This window comes from Leptinotarsa decemlineata, unplaced genomic scaffold, assembly GCF_025532065.1.
Source record: "Leptinotarsa decemlineata unplaced genomic scaffold, Ldec_3_MD MMD2_P_RNA_scaffold_5, whole genome shotgun sequence".
NCBI classification, from domain to species: domain Eukaryota; kingdom Metazoa; phylum Arthropoda; class Insecta; order Coleoptera; family Chrysomelidae; genus Leptinotarsa; species Leptinotarsa decemlineata.
The window spans coordinates 11,203,330-11,225,620 of NW_027412532.1; the positions used below are offsets into that span (position 1 = coordinate 11,203,330).

A 22,291-nucleotide genomic window follows, 5' to 3' on the forward strand; every position below is an offset into this window, starting at 1 on the left:
GTTCATGCCGAGCTCGCAGAGTTGTGGAAAATGTTTTTGGAATATTGGCTTCACGATTTCGGATATTTTTACAGCCTATCAACTTGAGCACAGAAAATATTGATAATATAATATTGGCATGTTGTGCTTTGCATAATTTTTTGAAAAAGACATCTAAAAACAATTACATATCCGAAAAACGTGTTGATCGTAATGATTTTACCAATAGCAGTCTAATACCGGGACAATGGAGGCAGTAAAGTAGCAGTGGCATGAGCAATTTGGAAAAAACAAAAACTACAAACTCAAATGTCTTCACAAAAACTGTAAGAGAAACTTACAAAAATTTTTTTAATACTGTTGGTAGAGTTTCTTTTCAAGATTGTATGGTGAAATAGTAACCAAATAAATGTATGTTATAGCAATAATTAGTGGCATAATATGCTAATAAAAAATCATATTATTTACCATATCTGTTTCTCTGTTCAAATTTGATGCTTCGTCGTCGTAGTTTGATACTCCTTTTCGTCCTGTTTCACTTTCTCTAGTAAAAAGTAATAAATCATAGTACCAAAGAGAAGGCTCATAAATATCATCGGTCCCAGATCCAGTGCGTTTCGATTCTGGTAATTATGAATTATGTAAACAAAAATTATGAAGAAATTTATATTGAACTATCATAAACTATCTTGATTTAAATACATATAAAGTATCTTACCTTCTCAAGTTCACGTCTAAAAGATGTTCTTATGTTGTTTATTTTCTTTTTCATCACTTCTTGAGATTGGTTTGGAAACAACTCTTTAAATTTTGCAAATAAAACATCGTAACTTGAATTTCTTTTTATCTTATTTGCGTAATCTTTTAATTTTACATCCCACAGCTGTTTTCTTTATATACAGCAATAAACTCTTCCCAGAAGATCTTATTTTTTATATCCATTATAAACAATATAAAATCATAACTACCGCAGCAATAAGCTCCACACGTTCCAACTTGTTTACAACCCCACCTCATACACGACCGATGATACGATATTTTATGGAAACTCCGTACTGCGAACGATTCGACGACTGCATACTGCAAAACATCCAATTTGCCTACACACGTTACGATTTATCGTTACTACGGCAGTACCGATGCATATCGTACTGCAAGCAGTATGAAAAATCGTAACGTGTGTAGGCCGTTTTAGAGTTTGATGCTCGAAATTTGAAACCTAAATTTAGCCCACTCTGTGATCTTTTCAAATTGGGTTTGAGAAACGCGTTTATCTTTTTTCATAATTGAGAATATCTTAACATTAATTTTCTGATGTACTCCATTCACACCATTGAACAACTGTCATGGTAAATTATTAAATGTCGCACCTTCCCATTGGATTGAAAGTAGAGGAATTGATAATCACACACAGTGTGGCCATCGTGCGCTTTTTTTTTATTAGAATTTCGGGTTTTGCCTTCTGTTGTTTTTGAATGGGTTTTTGAGTCTAACCGAGTATTTGAGAACTGTTACATTCAAATTCTTTCAAGATAACAGAGGAAATATTGACCACACATGAAAATATATTTATCTATATTTCGTCATATGCGCTAGCCTTTTTGATAATTTTTAACATAGTTTTTGGGTAAAATGCAGGTATTTTAAAATTTCATGTAGGTAAAGTCAGGTATTTCGAATCATAGCTGTCGGCTGTGGGTATTTTACTAATTCATTATTGGCATCACTGGGTAATCATAACTGTTTTGAAGGTTAATCAAAATAAAAAAAATTTGAAAATATCCAAGAATATTATATCCATACATTAAGAAATACTGCGTCCTAGTCCACTAGTCTTTTATTTACAATGGATAGTTCTGAATTTGTTGAAATTCTGTCAGAAGTAACAGCAAAAACTCCTGAAAAATGTGAAATAAATAATCCAGTTTGTGGAATATGTGGAGCAAATCATTTTCCAATGGATTGTAATGTAATTCGTGTAGTCTCTCACGTAAGTACTATTGAACTCAATATCAGAAACATTATTTTATTTAAATTCATGATATCTACTGATCGCAAATTGTATTTGTTGTTGCATGTGAGTTATCATTTAAATCCTTCAATAGTTACTTATTTAAAAAAAAGATAGGTGACGAGCTAACTGTCCATCTGACGAAATTTGATAGAGGTGTTCTGCTTTCTTTACTCTATAGTTTATGCATAAACGATCTGGCAAATACTTTTCAATGTAGGTATATCAATATACAGGTTTCTCTTAAGATGTATGTAAGAAAATTCAATTGCCACACTGTTTTTATTTGATAAGTTGCAAATGCTCAAACATCATCATATCAAACAAAATCATATGTATATTATTTCATTTTAAAAGGATGTGAGAAAGGCTTCAGATGTAATTCCAGAAACATTAATAATATTCACATATATACTTACTGACAGGTCATATCCCTATATAAATTTTATTCGAAGATGATAATGTTCCTAGACAAATTTAGTGATTTGCTTTTTTCATTCGATTCATTTTGTATAGTTTTTTATTTTTCAGTAGCATTCAGACAATATTAAATCAAGTAAAATTCACTAATGAGACACAGAAGTAGAGAAAATTTATTGGTAGTAATAATCAGAAAAGCCTTTGAAAGATAAATTGATGGATGTAGCTGTTACTACGTGGTAGGAGATCATAATGAAAAGAGAAATGAAAATTTCTGTTTTTTACCACTTTCATTTGTAACTAACGTTACTGCAGTTTCGTCCTATATGGACATTCTTTTACATTATTTTATATATTCAGCTCCAAAAATTTTCAATTTTTCATTCAGTTAACACTTCATTGTAAGATTTTTATTGAACTTGTTCAGTGAATAGTTTATGGATTGTTATCAAGTAATGGCAATTCTATTACATATTTTTCAGTTTCTGTCTTGATGTATATTAAACTATTGAATCTTGTACAAAAGTTTTTTGTTGTCATTGTCTCCTGATATTATGTTATAGGGTTAAGTGAAAGAACAACTTAGGATTTCTTATGTTATATTAGTTGAACTTCACCATTGTTCCATTTTTTGACAGTGTAATTCAATAATGTTGATCAAAATATTAAAGAAGATTGTTATTATAATATGTCCTTGTATGCTTTTTGAATATTCGATTCTGTCTAAAGTACATCAGTACATTCGATGAAGTAATTATATTAAAGAACCCACAAAGGCACGTTACTTTCTTGTAAATTTGTCTATTCTACAAATATTTACAAAATTTTATTTATCGACGGCTGAAGTGACGAATAAGAAGACTGGGAATAATCAATAAAATGTATGACTATGTTTGTAATATTTCAGATTCCAGACAAACCTATTCCTTCCAAAGCAAGGCTGACACTACCCGATGATTTAGAAATAAGGACAATGGCAGATGAAACTCAAACAGTTGTAGCTTCGTATTATATCGAAAAAGGAATCCAATTTGGTCCTGTACAGGCTAAAAAATTGTGTACACTTTTACCTGCAATTAATTTTCCACTGAAATTATTTTGCAATTCTGAAGATGAGTTTTCCGAATACTTCTTGGATACCAGCAATGAAAATGAATGCAGCTGGATGATGTTTATAGCAGCTGCAAGTAGTATTGAGGAACAAAATTTGATTTGTTATCAGGTAAACTAAGTATATATACAGTATATAAACAGTAAACATTTTCCTCAAGTGGAATCAAGACTTCAGTATGGCGTCTGTTTCTGGGGTGGATCCCCCTCAGTAGGAAATGTTTTTATAGCACAGAAGTGTATTTTGAGGTGCATAGCGAATTGTTGAAACAGAGAATTAGGCAAGGCACTTTTTAAGGAGTATGATGTCTTAACACTAACATCGGTTTATATTTTTGAACTGCGTATTTATGTGTTCAAAAACAAATCAACTTTTACAAGAAATCTGAAATTTCATCAACATTTTCGTTTACCCTCAGCTAGCTTCAAAAAAACGTCATGTGGACCGGAATACATTGGTCCAAAGATATATAACCACCTTCCAGATCATTTGAAGGCTTTGAAGAGTTTTTCTGTATTCTAAAAATCATTAAAGAAATATTAATTGAAAAAAATGTTTTCATACTTTACAGGAAGTCTTAAAATAACTCAGATTAATTTTACTTTTAGATTATTAATAATTAGATTTATTAATTTGTATTATTTGTGATGCACTGTTTGGAACCACCACCACCAAACCATTATTTTAACACCTCTACACTTGGTGATTGAAACATGTGTCGATGTGTTAAAATAACGGTTTGGTGTTTGGAAAAAATTCCAGTAATATTCAAGCTGTATTATGTAAATTTGTAATGACACTTCTCACACAATTTCATTATCTGACTGCAAATAAAGAATCCGAAGTATGCGTTGGTCAGGCCCCACACCGTGGGGTAAGTGATCATTGAGTCTGAGAATCATGTGCCCTGAACAAGCGTAGTGAGTCGAGAATGACAGCCTTCTGCATCTGTTTGGCTAAGATTTCTGCCTTAGTGCGGCAGGCTGGTATGATTTTAAGATTTGAGAGTAGAGAGGGCATCCAAGGACTCCAATAATCAGAACAACCATCTTGACAGAGTGGTCTGGATAGAGTCTGCGGAGTTCGAAGAGAAAATCTCGATATTTTATTCATTTCTCCTTCTCTTTTTGAACGATATTAGTCTTGCCAGGAGCTGAAAACTCCAAGACAAATATCGTCTTGCGCTGGTGGTCGAGAAAGACTACATCAGACTTGTTAACTTGTATGAGCTTAAGGGTGGGGAACGAATAGTTCCAATAAATTCGGCACTTCTCGTTCCCCACAACGGATTCAATATCCCCCGGAGCGTAGGGCAACACCGGTGTCACGTCAATACCGTAAGAGTGGCGTAGATGGTAATATAGCATTATTATACATACGCAAACAACCCCTGGTTTCCATGGTAGGACGGTGATTCAGAGGCTGTGTGTTGTTATTGAAAGATCACATAACTTGGGGTCATCATGTAGTTTAGCTTATTTATATTGAAACAAATAAAAAGTGGACTCACCATTTATTTCAGAATATAGTGATTTCATGACAAAATTTCAATAAAACAAAATCTAACCGGTAACCTAACCTACCCAACAATAAATGTAGTAAGTGCAGCAGTGACTGATGATAATAATGTTTAATAACCTACAATAACTGAAAATATACATAAATGAATAATTGTTTTTACAAATAATACATGTTATAAGTAATGAAATAACTTCAATTTGCTCATTCCAAAACTTTTGTATTTTAGATTCACGGACATCATCATAGTAAGTCTTTATTCATTTCAAGCTTTCTGAAGTGCTCTCTTATTTAAGTACCTAACTGGACAGTTTACAAGAACGCAATACGTGTTTTGCTATACAATAGCTTGCTCAAGAGATTTTGTACTTGAATATGTGTTGCCTTTTTGTAAACTGTCCAGTGAGTACGTTACGGATTTTCATCAAGTATTCACCAATTGCATTACACATGAAGTGCCTTCTCTTAATTCGTCATCAGCTCTGGAATTACAGGCAATAAGTGTTCAAATACTTTACAGTGAAAATACAATTGTTTATAAATGTTCTTTCGTCTTTGGACATTTTATGACTTTCAGACTGAAATGTAGAAATATTGGATTAAGTGATTCTTACCTAGCTTGGATTTATAATCCAGTCAAGGGATACGTTTCAGGATGGAGATGATCTTTATTATGTGACTATTAGGGATATTTTGGAAGGAGAACAATTGAAAGTTTGGTATTCTCCCTATTATGCTACCAAAATGCAAAAAAGTCTTTTGATGCCTACCATACAGCAAGACGAATCTAATATCACTGATCTAGCAGTTGTTACTGAAGGTGAGTTTAAATTGTTGATTTGGATGATCTTTAAGGAGTAACATTTGTTTTTAATTCAATCGTTCTAGCAACAGAGAATTTGGTTAGAAATAAAAAGACTGTTACCAAAAGAGACACATGGTGTTGCAAATATTGTGGAAGAGTAGATAAAAGCCTTGCAGAATTTGCGTTACATTTAGTTGGCCATTACCGTGCTAAATCAGGAAGATTTTGTCAATTTTGTAATACAACCTTCAGAACTGCAAAAGTAGGTACACCTAAATCCATTAGTTTCTTATACATATGTCCAAAATCATATCTTTCGACTTCAGGGATGTCAGAAACATAAAAAAATTGTTCACAGTGAAGATTCGTCGAAAAAATCTGAGCCTGAAGCAGATTTGTCACAAAATAATTCGCAGCTGAAAATGTCCAAAGACAATCCTTTGGAAGGACCCCTACTATCAGACAATATTACAATAGACAGTCTAGACAATCCAAGTTTGCTATTGCCTCAGAATTATCTGATCGAGTTCTCATTAGAGAATATTGAAAATCAAAACCATCTTTTGGGAAATGAAAACCTTCAGTTAAACTCAGAATCGATTATGAACATGGATCAATTTGATTTTGAAATCAAAGAACCGGAGAATGACCAACTAATGTGTGATATCTGTTTGAAAAGCTTTAAAAAATTGAGACAGCTCCTTCTGCACATGGCTCAGCATACAGGAAGGTTCAGTTGCCATGACTGTAATAAGGTATGAATGTGTGAATATGTTCTATATGTTCAATATTATGATATTGAAAGAAATTGTTATTATGTAAGTAACGAAAATTAAAAATGATATGAGTGATTGAAAATAATTATAGACGAAGACGAATATATTTATTGAAATAGGTTATCCTAATATACAATATTACATAAAACATATTACTAATATTATAGAAATTGAAAATAATTATAAAAAACTTAAAATGTAGATATAGTTCAAAATTGAAAATATAAGAATGAAAATTTCTAGTTTGAAAAATAATGACATATGCTATTAAAAATACATTGCCATATAAGTGTAGCTACAATATAATGATAAATAGAAGAAAACAACATATAACGTACATAAAATGTAGATATAGTTCAAAATTGAAAATAAAAAATGAAAAAAAAATAACTACTAGTTTGAAAAATACCGACATATGCTACAATACAATGATAAACAGAAGAAAACAACATACAAATACTATATTTATCAATATTATCTTACCAAATATTATTCTATCTAGCATTATGGATGGATTTCAATAACTGTTTTTTAAAAATACTTAATGATAGACTAGATTTAATTACTTTTGGTAATTTATTGTATGCATCAAATCCTTTGAAAAATAAAGAATTCATGGCACTTCTCCTATTTGTTCTGCATAAATGCCAATCCATATGATTTCTTGTGGCATAATTGTGCACTCTAAATTCAGACTAACAAATTCAGAAAAATATGAAGGTGATAAGTTATTCAGAATTTTATATATATCATAGTTAAGTAATAAAACCATAAAGAAAGTGGTAGCCACCGCAAAGTTTGTAACATGATTCTGATTTCAGTGAATCTATTCACTTTTAGAACAATTCACATTCCGCGATTTTGAAGTTTTTGTAATTGAGATGTTTGATTTAGATTAAACAAGAAAATAATAGAAGCACAGTAATCAAAATGTGGAATCGCATTTTATACAGTAATTTTAGAATGAGTAGATAAATTACTAGAAATTCTTGCAAAGAAATATAGTTTTTCAGAAATTTTTTTACAGATATAATCAAGATGATTGCCAAAAAGTAATAAATTATCTAACTGAAATCCAAGATTTTGATACATGACACAATTTCAATGTTTTCATTATCGATTTGTAGATTTATTTCATTTAAATCAAGGTTGTTCCATTTATATTTTGTTGTCATAATCATTCCTTTAGTTTTCATTTTATTCAGTTTCAATTTATTTGCCATGAGGTAATCATTTGTATCCATTAATGCGGCATTCATTTTATCTATAGCTTCATCTAAGCTTGTATTTTTGCATGTCAATAGTGTATCATCTGCAAATAAATTTACGAAATAAACATTCAATAACAAGTTTATGCCATTCAAGTATAAGGTAAAAAGCAGCGGTCCGAAAACGCTACCCTGCGGCGCACCTATATATCCAATTCCTGTGAGATATTATATTGAACTTTCACTTTTTACTTTCTGTGGGATAAATAGTCAGACAACCATTGGTAAACATCACCGTTAATGCCATAACTTCTTAATTTTATTAGAAGAATATTACGATCAATTGTTATATGGAAACTCTACTTATTGCAGCCTGAAGTCCTTGCACCTCCACCATGTCTTTGTCCCCCAACTATGTTAATATTTTTCATCTAGTCAGTACCATAGATTGCTGAGGGAGAGTGATGTGATGACTGCTACCTAGGACCTTCTGAATAATTTTTTAGTTTTTAGTAATTTTTCAATAATAAAGTTTAACTTGATTTTTTTTTAACTTATTTTGTTATGTATCAATAGTGTTTGAATATGTGGTGACCATTCTGGCTTCTCCTGTATATATGTTTATTACAACTGAATATATTTTGTCAGTTGAAAACAACGTAGCATGAAGTCGAGATAAAGGATTCAGTGTCATCATCTCGCGATGTCATTTTCGGGGTACCTCAGGTGAGTGTTTTGGGACCTATATTATTTTTAATCTACCTGAATGATATAGATACCATCCATGGTTGTGATTTCATGAACCTTTTTGCAGACGACACTTTGTTATCAATATCAGGAGATAATATAGAAAAACTAGCTGATCAAATGAATAATGAACTAAGAAATGTTTTCAAGTACATGAATCGCAATAAACTAAAACTCAACACCTCCAAAACAAAATATATGATCTTATCAACTGGTTATAAGCTATCACTCATCAACAATCTCAACATAAGATTACAAATTGCAGGTGATGTAATAGAGTTCGTAAGTGAATTCAAATACTTAGGTTTCATGCTGGATAATCGTTTATCTCTTCATGCTCATTTTGATTATATATATAGAAAAATTACTAAAAAAATATATTTTTTCTCAAGAACTTCATCTCAGCTTTCGATGTACTCAAAAATTACATTATATAATTGTATAATCCAACCCCACTTTGATTATTGTGCTAGTCTTTTATACTCATTTGACCAAAATAAGGTATCGGCTTTGCAAAAGTTACAGAATCGTGGAATGAGGATTATTTTACAAGTGAATAGGTATTCCATGTTAAGTGCATTGCAGTGGCTGTCTGTTTCCCAGAGATTGTATGAGCTAGCAATTATATTCATTTTCAAACTAACACATAACTTGCTCCCAACTTATTTTGAAGAGTTCTGTATATATAAATCTCAAATCCATAACCACTTAACAAGATCGAGTAGCTCCCAAAAATTTCACCTTCCTCGAACTAATTTGACTAGTACGATGAAGTCTTAATCTTATAAAGGTTTGAATGAGTATAACAAACTCCCAAATTCGTTGAAAGATTCAATAAATGTTTTCCAATGCAAAAAACTCATGAACTATATAAAATATCATCCTTGATTTTCTTTTTTCTGTTTGGTGATATATTTGTTATGTATATTTTCATGTTGAAACCATTCTGGAATCATTGAAAAATGGTATTTATCATTTTTTTTCTTCTATCATATCATCATTTTTGTTATTTATGTCATTTATTTATATATTTTTAAAATAATGTATGTATATTAGGATGTCCTAAAGAAATCAATAAATATTATATACTGTGAAACATGCGATTAGGATAAGACCACAATTTTATTTCTTGGAATTGTCATCTCTGCAAGAAGTATTAAACCGATCAATGTTGAACAATGATAAACCAAAAGATCTGGCTTATTTGAGATGGTTTCTGGGCATGGTAAACTTTTATAGAATAACAATCCTGAAAGATGCATTTATTCAGGCACTGTAAAATGATTTTCAAAAGGGAAACCCAAAAATCACCAGATGCTGAAATGATCTGTAGAACAAAATCGTGAATTTGATGTGATGAAACAAACTTTGGCGAATGCTGGTTTACTTTTTCTCCCAACAGACTTACCTCTGGCACTAATGGTGCTAGAATGTGGCCCCCAAAAACCTCTCTGTAAAATATGAAGCAGTTAATCATTTTGGACGTATGCAAGAAGGGAGTAATTTTATCATACATACACACCATACACTGTGATTCATATAGAGATGCTTTTAAACAGCTAAAAATTCTTACAGTTGCCAGCACCTACATACTAGAGGCTAGTGCATACGTTTTCAAAAATGAATCCAATTTTCAGTCCTCTCTTCCAAATCATAACCACAATACTCGTTCGAAAGATCTAATCGTACCAACCGCTCATAGAACTCATAGTTCATAGAACGAAAAAGCATAGAGTACAGTAGATGTAAATTTTACCATATGCTTCCAATAGCTCTTAAGAATTCCCCAAATATTAATGTGTTCAAAAGTCAGCTGAAAAAAATGCTACTTCAAAGGACTTGTTACACCATTCAAGAATTCACCAATCAACTAACCTGAGATCTTGAGCTTAAGCACATTTGGTTAAAGTGTTTACTTTCAATACTTGAGAAATTGTGTGTTGATTATATTTTATTAGCTTTTTTATAGTCTATAACTAGTTACTTTTATATTTGAATTGAAGGGGTTACATTTTGAGGAGTGATTAATTTTTGGGAAAGAAAGTTTTTGGATTGAGTAGTAGAAAGCCAAAAACTTTAATTCCCAAAAATGTTCATATTTATATGTTACTTTCATAACTTATGGATGTTCATCACTGTTTGTGTTATTGTGTTGTTTATATTATTTTGACTGACTTATGGTTACATGTAGTTATTTACATTTATATGTTTTTACATTCACTGTTACTTTTATAATTGACATTTTCTTTGTTTATTGTGCATTGATTTATGTCAACTGTACTTTTCAACCATAGAAATAAATATTATTATTAATAATTACTTTCAAAATGAAATCCTAGAATTTTAGCCCTTAGCCTAACAGATATTTAGATTTGATCAGAGTTTGTTATATATTTTGTTAAAAAAACGTACCTTAATCAAAAGAATAAAAATTTTTGGAATAGTTGGAAACAAGAACGTTTTTCCATAAATACTGTTGATAATAATCGTAACCAAATTTTGTTTTCAGATGTTTGCTCGAAAAGAAAACTTTCAGTTTCACGTTTGCAATTCATATTACAAGATCAAGTGTACTCTTTGCGACAAACTTTTTTTCCAGAAAAAATATCTCACACAACACTTGAAACAAGCTCACACTTTCACCTGCAAGTGGTGCCATAATTCTCATGAGTCTAAGGAACACTTGAAAAATCATGCCTGCAGTAAGAAACCGCAAAGCCCTGACAAGAAAAAAACATTTCCCTGCACTAAATGTTCCAAACAATTCACCCTCATGAAAAATTTGAGAGTGCATTTGAGAAATCATGATTTACCAAAAGAGAGATATACTTGCCCGACTTGCGGGATGGTTCTGAATTCAAGAAAATGTTACTTGAAACATCTAAAACTACATGAGGGAAACGTTCATCAGTGTGATCAATGCCAAAAAGTTTTCACAAGAAAGGATACTCTGAAGGAACATCAAAAGAAAACTCATTTTCGAGAAGAGGTACGTGCTGGTTTGTTTTTTCAGTCTAGTTGTGAAACGTATTTACATGTCAACAGGTTGCATTATTATCACCAATATTCTTTACATTTTCTCAATATACAGGGTGTAACTGAATAAGTGTAAAACATTTAAGGAGGTGATTCCTCATCACAAAAAAGAGGGTCTTTCATATAAAATTTGTATAACAATTTTTTTCACAAGCACTGAAAAAGTTACGATATTGAAATTAACCTAACGTTTTGTACTACCAAAAAGACACTTAGCCAGTAATTTATTTGGTTCACCCCATGGTTGTAAGGGGTGGAAAACGCTACCCCTAAAATTTATTTCCAATGTAACTTTTTTTCTTATTATTTGTTTACTATTTAAAAATTCATTTCCGATATCCTGTTTCATTCTAAACAAAAAATGTCTCTTGGGTTTTTTGCCCAAAATAAACCAGTTCACAGCTAAAAAATTATTTTACGTACAGCTACAGAGATACATCGTCATAAATGCGAACTGGATTTATTGTTATTTTGTAGTTACTACCTGCATTAAACGATTAAAGGGTAATAAACAAAACTAATTTATTGATAACAAAACACACACCATGTAGAAATCATAGTAAATGTTCAATGTCTACCTTCAGACATTACGCATGCGTCTAGACGTTGGCGCATTGAGTCACGTATTCGCTCAAATATTCCTGGAGTCTCTCTGATTACCCTGCACGCATCGATGATGCGGTTTCTTAAGTCCTCTATATCGCGAACAGGAGTACGATAAACCAAATGGTCCCAAATAGAGAAATCGAGAGGATTGAGATCCGGGGATCGAGCGGGCCAGTTCTGTGGTCCTCCTCGACCTATCCACTGATTTGCATATGTTTCAGTTAAATGCTGACGTGCTACTTGACTAAAATGAGCGGGAGCCCCATCATGCATAAAAAACATATCCCTTCTGAACTTCCTCCAGCAATACTGGATGCACTTCTCTTAAACATTGAACGTATGCCTCACCATTTAATCGAGGAGGTAGAAAATGAGGCCCAATTAAATAATCCCCGATAACTCCGAGCCACACCTTAACAAAAAACTGTTCTTGATGGTTAGTTTCGACAATAGCGTGAGGGTTTTCATCAGCCCATATGTGGTAATTATGAAAATTAATAATCTTGTCCCGAGAAAAACTACATTCGTCTGTGAATTCTATCGTCTTCAGAAAGTCACAATTTCTTCTAATCATTTCCAGCATCCAATTGCAAAATTCAAGACGGTTTGGAAAGTCTCGCAGTAACAGTGCCTGTACTTGTTGCAGATGGTAAGGGTATAAGAGTTATTCCTTTAAAATTCGAAATACCGTCATATGATCAACATTTAGCTGGAAAGCAATCTTTCTAGTACTGGTAGTAGGTTGTTCTTCAATCAAATTAAGTACTGCTTCCTCAAGCTGTGGTGTTCGTACTTCTCGATGGCGACCACAATACTGCGTTCTTTTGTCGAATGAACCATATTCTTGTAATCGTTGATGAAGTCGAGCAAATTTTCTATTTGAAGAATGATGCCGTTGAGGATACATTTCAGCATATCTTCTAGAAGCTTCTAACCCATTCCCCTGCGATAGACCGTAAACGTAATGCATATCAGCCATTTTATAATTTGTGTATGCTACTTTAATAACAAGTGAATTATTGAAGTAACAAATTAGGAACAGAACAACAACACACAATTAGTATTAATTCAATTTCGAAAATTCACAAACTGACAGCGTCATACCAATTTAATTGTCACTATCGCTAATAGCAACCTACTAGATAGATTAGTTTCGTATTTTCGCATTTATGACAATGTATCTCTGTATTTGTTTCTGAAATAATTTTTTGCTGCGAACTGGTTTATTCTGGGCAAAAAACCCAAGAGACATTATTTGTTTAGAATGAAACAGACTATCGGAAATGAATTTTTAAATGATAAACAAATAATAAGACAAAAAGTTACATTGGAAATGAATTTTAGGGGTTGCGTTTTCCACCCCTTACAATCATGGAGTGATCCAAATAAATTTCTGGCTAAGTGTCTTTTTGGTAGTACAAAACGTCAAGTTAATTTCAATATTGTAACTTTTTTAGTGCTTGTGAAAAAAACTGTTATACAAATTTTATGTACCCCTTTTAAGGGGCTGTATCTTAACAAGGGATGCTCCAATGAAATTTCTTTATATGAAAGATCCTATTTTTTTTTTCGATGAGGAATCACCTCCTTAAATGTTTTACACTTATTTAGTTACACCCTGTATAGCATCAACAGAAATATTAGAAAAGAAAGAGCAGTGCCAATATCGTAGACAAAATTGACATAATGACATCATATAGTGATAAGCTGAAAAGAGGCAAAAAATTAAAGTTTGGAAAAAATGAATAGCATTAATATATAGAGTACAAAATTCTCTTTCGATCAGTATATACCATGAGAAAGTATAATAAATATTTATTGAGATATGGAGCTACAAAAACACATGAAATTAAAATGCACAAAACTTTTGAAACAACCAATAAAACCATTCATCTACAAATATTAAAGTAGCCGTTTTTTTTGGAAAATCTGGGCACATCGAATAATTGAAAAAAATTCAAATATATGTGAATACCATAATTTTTTTACTGTTGGGTCATTTTCAATGAATTGCGTCTGAGAAAAAGATGAAGTTATAAATTTTTTTATTTCTTTGATTTCTGTCGCCAAGGCAGAAGACAAGAACACAGGTAACGATAGGTAAATGTTGTAGAACCATTTTCATCACTCTTTTATCTCCTATTGCTATTGTCCCTTCCTGATCTATAGTTATTTTTGACAGGCAACATGTGAAATTTGTAAAAAAGTCGTGAAGTCAAAGAAACTGTTGAAGCATCACATGGAGACCCATAAAGAGAAAGGATTGAAATGTCCAGAATGTCCGGCGGCTTTCAAGCAAAACAAAAATTTAAAAAGACATATAAAATTGTGCCACGCAGTGAATATTACCTTCGAGAGTTTCTTCACCGAAACAGAAAAACCGTATTCTTGCCCAAAATGTGATAAGAAAATGAAACACAGTCATTCTGTGAAGAGGCACATTGAAAGATTCCATCCCGATTTTGAATACAGTTACGAGAGCGTCAAACGCAAAAGAGTGAAAGACAAGAAAATGAATGAGTTGGAAAATGTTGACAAGGATCCGCTTCTGGATTTGAAGGAGACCATAGAAAATATGAATTTCAGTTTCGATGATATACCCTGTATCAATACCGAAATGAATATGGAAATTGACAAACTCCTCAATAACCCTGAGAATTTTTCTTCTGATACCAATGACATATTGGTTGATAGTTTGATAAACAGCGTTGTGAAGGGAGCTGATTACAGCAACAAGCCTCTTTCATTTAAAGAGAAAGAGGTGTTCTTATCTATGCCGGATCTAGATTTGGATGATAATATGAGTTTAGGTACGTGCACATTTTATAAATTGTAACTTTTTGAATTCTGTTAACTGATTGGCTCAGAACGTTTTGATAGTGTTAGTATGAACAGGAAAACATGAAATTTTTACCATGTAAAGGCTAAGTTTGATTTGCTCCTGCGTCAAGGAATTGATTCTTATGTTAAATAAATACCTTCTGACAGGAATGACAGTAGATAAGTTTGAAAATAGTTTGTATTACTCTTTCTTAATTGCAAACATATCAGGAACCCTAGAATATGTCAGATTTTGAGGAATATTAAAAATTTGCCGCATATATGATTTTCAATGATTTTTTTGTTAAAATAACTGCTTGTGATGCACTGTTTGGAACCTTTGGTGAAGTAATGAATATTAATGCAGTTTATTCTCAATACCAAATCGTTATTTTAACACCCGGACACGTGTTTCGATCACCAAGTGATCATCTTCAAGAGGAAGATTAAACTCCTTTTGAAGATGGTCACTTGGTGATCGAAACACGTGACGAGGGGTTACAAATAGAATGGGACCTGTTATACTTCCCATAATATTTGATATCTGACTCAAATCTTTGCCCATTTTTCATAATTTTAATTTTTTGTTGGTGATTTGATGAATACGAATGGAACCGCTTCCATACCGGTCTTCTAATTCCATGTTTTTCAAGTTTTTTCAAATAAATAGATATGATCAAGGCACTCACAGGATTCAGAAAGATTTAAGAATATCCCAAGAAGAATTTCTTTACTCTCAAATGAGCCGCGAATCTTTTAAGTGACCTCTGTATAATAAAGATGGAGAAGTAGAAAACCAAAACCTTTCTTTATAAAAAAATCTCTCTTTAATTTAACCATTTTAAAACGGTTCAGAATCTCCATTTTTATATATTGATGTTATAGAGCTATTTTTAATTGATGCAGTAAAATTTTATGTTTGATTGAGTTATTCGTTATGTAACAAATACTTGAATCAAGCACCACAAGTGTTAAAAAAATACCAAGTTTTTAATTTCTCCTTCAGTGACTGGTAGAAGCAACGTCGATTGTGAATTATTTGAAATAAAACATTTTTTTTCCCGAGTACTTCTGGAATGACAAAAAATAATTAATTGTACTGATTTTCACCATACTTTGTCTATGTATTTATTTATTTGTTTGTTTGTTCCCGAAAAACTACAATGGTTCATACAGGGAATCATTTATACAAAAAATATCCATACATAAATATACAGTGTCATCCCCAAAGTATGGAAAACTTATTTATTAAGGTTTTTTCGACAAAAAGTTTTTCTTGATAAAAGTTTATGCATCCCCTAATACTAAACATGCACCAAAAGAATACAGTAAAACACACGTAATATACGGGGTGCCTTCAAATATTTGATTTTGATACAAGAGTAAAGTACTTTTATTTTGAAAAATTTCGGGAAATGTTTTTTAGAAAAGTTGTTCAGCATTGAAAAATACATCTAGATTTGAAGTCATGGCCATCTAAGTGAGTTTCCCATATGGTGCATACTTTGGGGATGACACTGTATAACTTCACAGGGAGCTACTTCAGAACTGATTTGATTATTAACAAAAAAAAAACAAACTAATATGTTTATGTAAATTGATGAAACAAAGTTTTTTTGTGTTGGAAAATTGTTTAACGTCATTTGGTAATTCATTATATGCAATTATTCCTTCGTAAAATATAGATTTTCTGGAAAATGGAGATTTGAGATTTTTTGTTAACTAATTATTGAGCTGTCCTGTTTGACGATCATGAAAATATCTATGTAGAGAATGTTGTCGCCTCCACTTGGTTATACAGGGTGTTTGGTAGCTGGGTGCAAACCTTTAAGGGGGTGATACACTAGCCCATGTAGAACATATTCATACAAACATTTTTATTTTCTAGCGCGTTTTTGATTTTTAAGGGAACTTTTACAATTTTTAGTACAAAAACCCAAAATTGGTCAATTAAATGCTAATAACTTCGAATCTTAACAGAAATGTCCGGTTTTTTAAATTTATTTTAGTAGTCTTATGTGTCCCCAATCGTAATAAAGTAGTTTGAAGCACCATTGTGTCCAAAAAAGTTATGTACAGAGCATTTGAACTTTACAAAAAAAGATAGAAAATAAAAAATCTGACCTTTGATGCCAATTAAAAAAATAAATAAAATACATACGGGTGTTCAGACACCTTTAAAAACATGCTTAGTTATTGCTCTTTCGTTTGAGGTATCATTTACCTAGCTAAGTCTTAAACTTTTTTAATTAGGGTACCTGAACCAGTTAAAGGTCGTAAATATGGATATTTAAAAATAAAAAAAAAGTAATTTAAATGAAATTCAGCTCAAAAACCTTTAAACGAAAATCCTAAAGCAATATGCGATATCATTTTTAGACCTACATGGAATAATAAGAAACTTAGCCCAACTTGAAAGAAGAGAAAACTGAACAAAGGCCGGTGCCGGTGGCATTTTACAACAAAGAATTTGACCTGAAGCTAGTCATTAATTGGAATGCATTCTGTTGTTATGATTTAGACCATATGCTAGGGCCATAAACTTGCTTTTGAGTTTATCAATTTTTAGGTACCTGAGTTGAGTAATCATCTTGGACCCCTCGCCGGGTCGGTTTGGTTGGCCAAACAAGTTCTCTAGTCACTGCTTTGCCCTTTCGAGTTGCGAGTAGACGTTGGTTTTGTGTTCCCCATTTTTGTAATTCACCGTGTTCAGTTGTAGCCTTTCGCTCCTGCAGGTGTTGTTTATTTTGAACTATCGAACTTTTTGTTGTGTGTGCTGCCATGGCTGAGTTTACGAGTCATGAACAAGCCGATATCATTTTTATGTATGGCAGAGCTGATGGTAACGCATCTCTGGCACGACATTTGTACCAAGAACGTTACCCGAACCGCAGGTAAATTAATTTCTAATTGTAGCGGTAGTTAACACATATCGTAGGCTGTCTGAATCTGGTATTCATCGTGCTGAACCTGCAGTAAATCCAGGAAGACATAATGTCAATGTTGAGGAGCAAATTCTCGCAGCCTTCGAAGCGGATCCTACCACCAGCATCAGAGTTGTAGCGAGAGATTTAAACCTTTCGATATGGAAAGTGTGGCGTACGATGCACAACGAAAAGAAATATCCGTTTCACGGCACGGGTGTGCAAAGCTTGGAGGAATCGGATCCGGTGAGACGGATACGGTTCTGCCGTTTTTTGCTAAACCCAGATATTGACGACGCGTGGTTCTTAAAGTCCATCCTCTGGACTGACGAATCGAAGTTCTCCAGGGAAGGAATTACTAATTTCCACAACCTTCATGAATGGGCTGATAAGGACAGCAATCCAAATTGGAAAAAACAGGTAAATAAATGATTATTATTATTATTATATTATTACCCATGTTCAACACGTGTTTAATTACCTAAATTAACTAATTTTATTGCACTTTTGTTTCAGATTTCTTTCCAAAGACAATTTTCAATAAATGTGTGGGCTGGGGTCATCGGACGCACATTGGTTGGCCCATACATTTTGCCTGACAATTTGAATGGACAAAATTACCTCGAATTCATGATAAACGACTTGCTAATGTTACTCTATGATGCCGAAGTGCCAATATTGGACACGGACACGCCGATCACATTTCAGCAAGATGGATGCCCAGCGCATTGGGCTGTAAGCGTCCGCGAACACCTGAACCGCTGTTTACCTGGCAACTGGATCGGGAGAGACGGACCCATCCCCTAGCCTGCCAGATCGCCCGACCTGACTCCGTTGGATTTTTTTGTGTGGGGTCGGATGGAAGAACTCGTACACACAACAGAAATCACCACGAGAGAAGAAATACTTCAGCGAATAGAGGGAGCGTTTGAAATTATGAAACAGGAAATGCAAATGAAAGTAACCACAACTGAAGTACGAAATCGTTGTAGAAAGTGTATACGCAATGGTGGAGGACATTTTGAACACCAACAATAAATTTTTACAGTACAAAACATTTTTTTCTTTAATTCCACAAAAATCCATATTTACGACCTTTAATTGGTTCAGATACCCTAATTAAAAAAATTTAAGACTTAGCTAGGTAAGTGATACCTCAAACGAAAGAGCAATAACTAAGCATGTTTTTGAAGGTGTCTGAACACCTGTATGTATTTTATTTATTTTTTTAATTGGCATCAAAGGTCAGATTTTTTATTTTCTTTCTTTTTTTTTTGTAAAGTTTAAATGCTCTGTACATAACTTTTTTGGACACAATGGTGCTTCAAACTACTTTAGTACGATTGGGGACACATACGACTACTAAAATAAATTTAAAAAACCGGACATTTCTGTTAAGATTCGAAGTTATTAGCATTTAATTGACCAATTTTGGGTTTTTGTACTAAAAATCGTAAAAATTCCCTTAAAAATAAAAAACGCGCTAGAAAATAAAAATGTTTGTATGAATATTTTCTATATGGGTTAGTGTATCACCCCCTTAAAGGTTTGCACCCAGCTACCAAACACCCTGTATATCTGGAGGTTTCGAGGATAATCAGTTTCTACACACTGTACAAGCTATAACAAGAACAGAAATAATCGAACCAGTTGAGAGTTGAGTTAGGAAAAAATCATTAAACTCGGCCATTAAACAAAAATGTGAAAAAAAAATATTTAGGATTTGTATGTGAAAATTCAATTCCACTACTAGAAAAAAATTATAACTTTGAACAAAATTTATGTTCTAAAAACATTGCTTTGGCCTTTTCAACTATTGAAGGGATTAAACTTTCTAATAATGCAAATAAATGTAATGCTATTAATAACCATTGGAGCCTTAGTGAGACATGTAATTTCATGTTTAATTCAGGATGTGGCCCAAATAATATAATATGCGGATATAATTTATTTGTAAGAAATCAAATAAAAATCATATATGAACAAATAAAATATATGCGCTATCTCTTGTAAATGAAATAATGAAACCGGTATGAATCATTCAAGGAAACCTCATTGGATTTGTACTATTTTCATGATTCAAAGCCGAAAATTTTTTGTTCTTTTTCAGAAAACAAACCATTTCTAGTGGAGAATTCAGAAAACAAATCAAGCGAACTGGATAGGGAACCTTTCTAACGTGCCATATTGATAATTAAATATTAATTAGATGTGTAAGTTTTATGTCCGTCCATGAAGCATCGAATTAGAAATATAATTGATGTGCCATTATTTTTATACAATATATTCCTGTTATATACTCTTTAAGTTGATATGTTGATTACTGATTGTAAGATCCAAATGTAAAGTAGACTCATTTTACGTTGATTCTAATTATTTGAGTAGCTTGGTTAGAGATGATTTGTCCAGGGTTTGGAGGGTAGAGTGGTGAAGGGTAGACTGGTAGAAAATAAAATTTGATTCTTGGTCAACCATTTACAGTTAAGGAAAAATGATACAAACATATTCAGGAAACACTTCACTGTGAGATTTTTACTAAACGGTTTTACAAAAAGCAACACGTGTTTCGCTATACAATAGCTTCTTAAGACGTGTCTTTTCTTGAATATTTTATAGATTTTTCATCAAGTTTACACCGATTCCATCACATATGATACAAATAATCAAAATTAATATTCTTTCACTATAGAGAAAGTGGTATCTCAGAAAAAACAGATTATTACATGAGAGGCTGATACATTTGTCCATATTAGATAAGGATTTAATTTGGAACACATTACTTTTCTCTGAATAGGTTACTTTGTGTTTATTATTAGTATCAGTTCTCATATTAACCAACCATAGCAGAAAAGAATTTAGTTTAGAGCGTCTTTTTGGATTTCAGCGGCATCGACTTTTATGGTCATTAGCCTTGTTCTCGGTAGTCAATGTTAATTCCCTGGGCCACTTAGGAAGCATCAAGGCTATTCGCAGTCTATGAAGCCATGTAACGATACAGAATCACCCAACTTGAACTAGATAAGGTCTTTCAAGGGAAATATCTGGTCAAGGTGAGGATCGAATTCACGACCTTCCAATCGTGAACTGGCCAGACTATCACTCAGAGCACATTTATTTTTAATCGAGTTGGCTACTTGTACTTAACATTAGAGATGACTGTCATATGTCGTTGATAACGGTAGTGACCACTTTTTATTAATTTAGTTAGCTGTTTGAGCAACGACTAAGTTGGTAGCAAATTGCCAAAAACGACTCTCATCAATAAGAAGACTTAGCAAATTGTCTCTGTTCCGGATTCCTGGTCACACTGGCTTGGACGGCAATGAGGCTGCTGACTCCCTTGCAAAGGAGAGTGATGCAAGTAGCTTCACCTGGATGGCAAGAAGATTTAAAGACATCTGGCAAAATCTTCCAGGATTGGCTCACTCCAAAGCGTTCATTCACCCTTTAAAGCTTGAAACAAAACAGTTGTTGGACTACAGTAGGGACGAACTACGATGTCTAACAGGCCTCCTTTCGTCTGAATCATCATATGCAGAGACTCGGACTGTCGGAAGAAAGTGTGTGTCGCCTCTGTTTGGAAAATTATGCAGAGCATATACTTTGTGCCTGCCCCGCAGTGGACCGAATCAGGTTTTCAGGGTTTGGCAGAGTCATCTGACCTGAAAGACCACTCACCATAAAAACTAATCGGCTTCGTCAAGATTCTGGGTTTATTTATTCGAGTTTGAATAGGTGTGAGCCACAATAAACTCTTGCGGGTTGCGGTGGAGGGTCGAATGGGTCCACTCACTTTTGACCTAACCTAACCTAGCTGTTTGAGCTGTTTTCAGTTTATTCATCTTCCATTAATATGTCGTGTAAAATTCGTCTAAAAAAATCGAATAGTTACAGTATCACAGGAAATACTTTTGCATTTGTTCGGTTACCTAGTGTGTTGAAGGGAAATGTATCATCCAGGAAGGAAATGGGGGGTTCCCCAAGGATCAATCCTAAGTCCTATACAGTTTATCATTTATGTTAATGATATTACACAATACTTATCAAAATATGTCGAAGATGCTGGTGATATCACATTGTTCACCTCAGTGGAATACTCTTGATCAGTTTGAAAATATCAAAATGGAAAGTGCTCAGGAATCACAACTTGATATTGCAGGAAAATTCACTGTTGAAATGTTCAAGAGTAATATTAGATTTCAAGCTGATATAGGAGGCTCGTATCAGTCTCAGAAATAAATCAGCTAGTTGTTTGTCTCTTTCGAGGAATGTCAAGGGTATTGTGAATAAAAGTGTTCTCGTGGCATACCATCCTTTTTTTTCAAACCAA

General features: G+C 33.0%; 1 protein-coding gene across 1 annotated transcript; it reads left to right on the plus strand.

Moving 5' to 3' along the window:
- Window positions 1-1,708: 1,708 nt before the first annotated feature.
- Window positions 1,709-20,328, plus strand: LOC111506778 (uncharacterized). The gene is made up of 8 exons (XM_023161983.2): window positions 1,709-1,969; window positions 3,318-3,632; window positions 5,694-5,859; window positions 5,928-6,106; window positions 6,171-6,599; window positions 11,085-11,564; window positions 14,400-15,027; window positions 20,072-20,328. Exons 1-8 carry the CDS (start codon window positions 1,826-1,828, stop codon window positions 20,137-20,139), a joined length of 2,409 nt encoding a protein of 802 aa, XP_023017751.2. The 5' UTR covers window positions 1,709-1,825; the 3' UTR covers window positions 20,140-20,328.
- The last annotated feature ends 1,963 nt before the right edge of the window (window positions 20,329-22,291 follow it).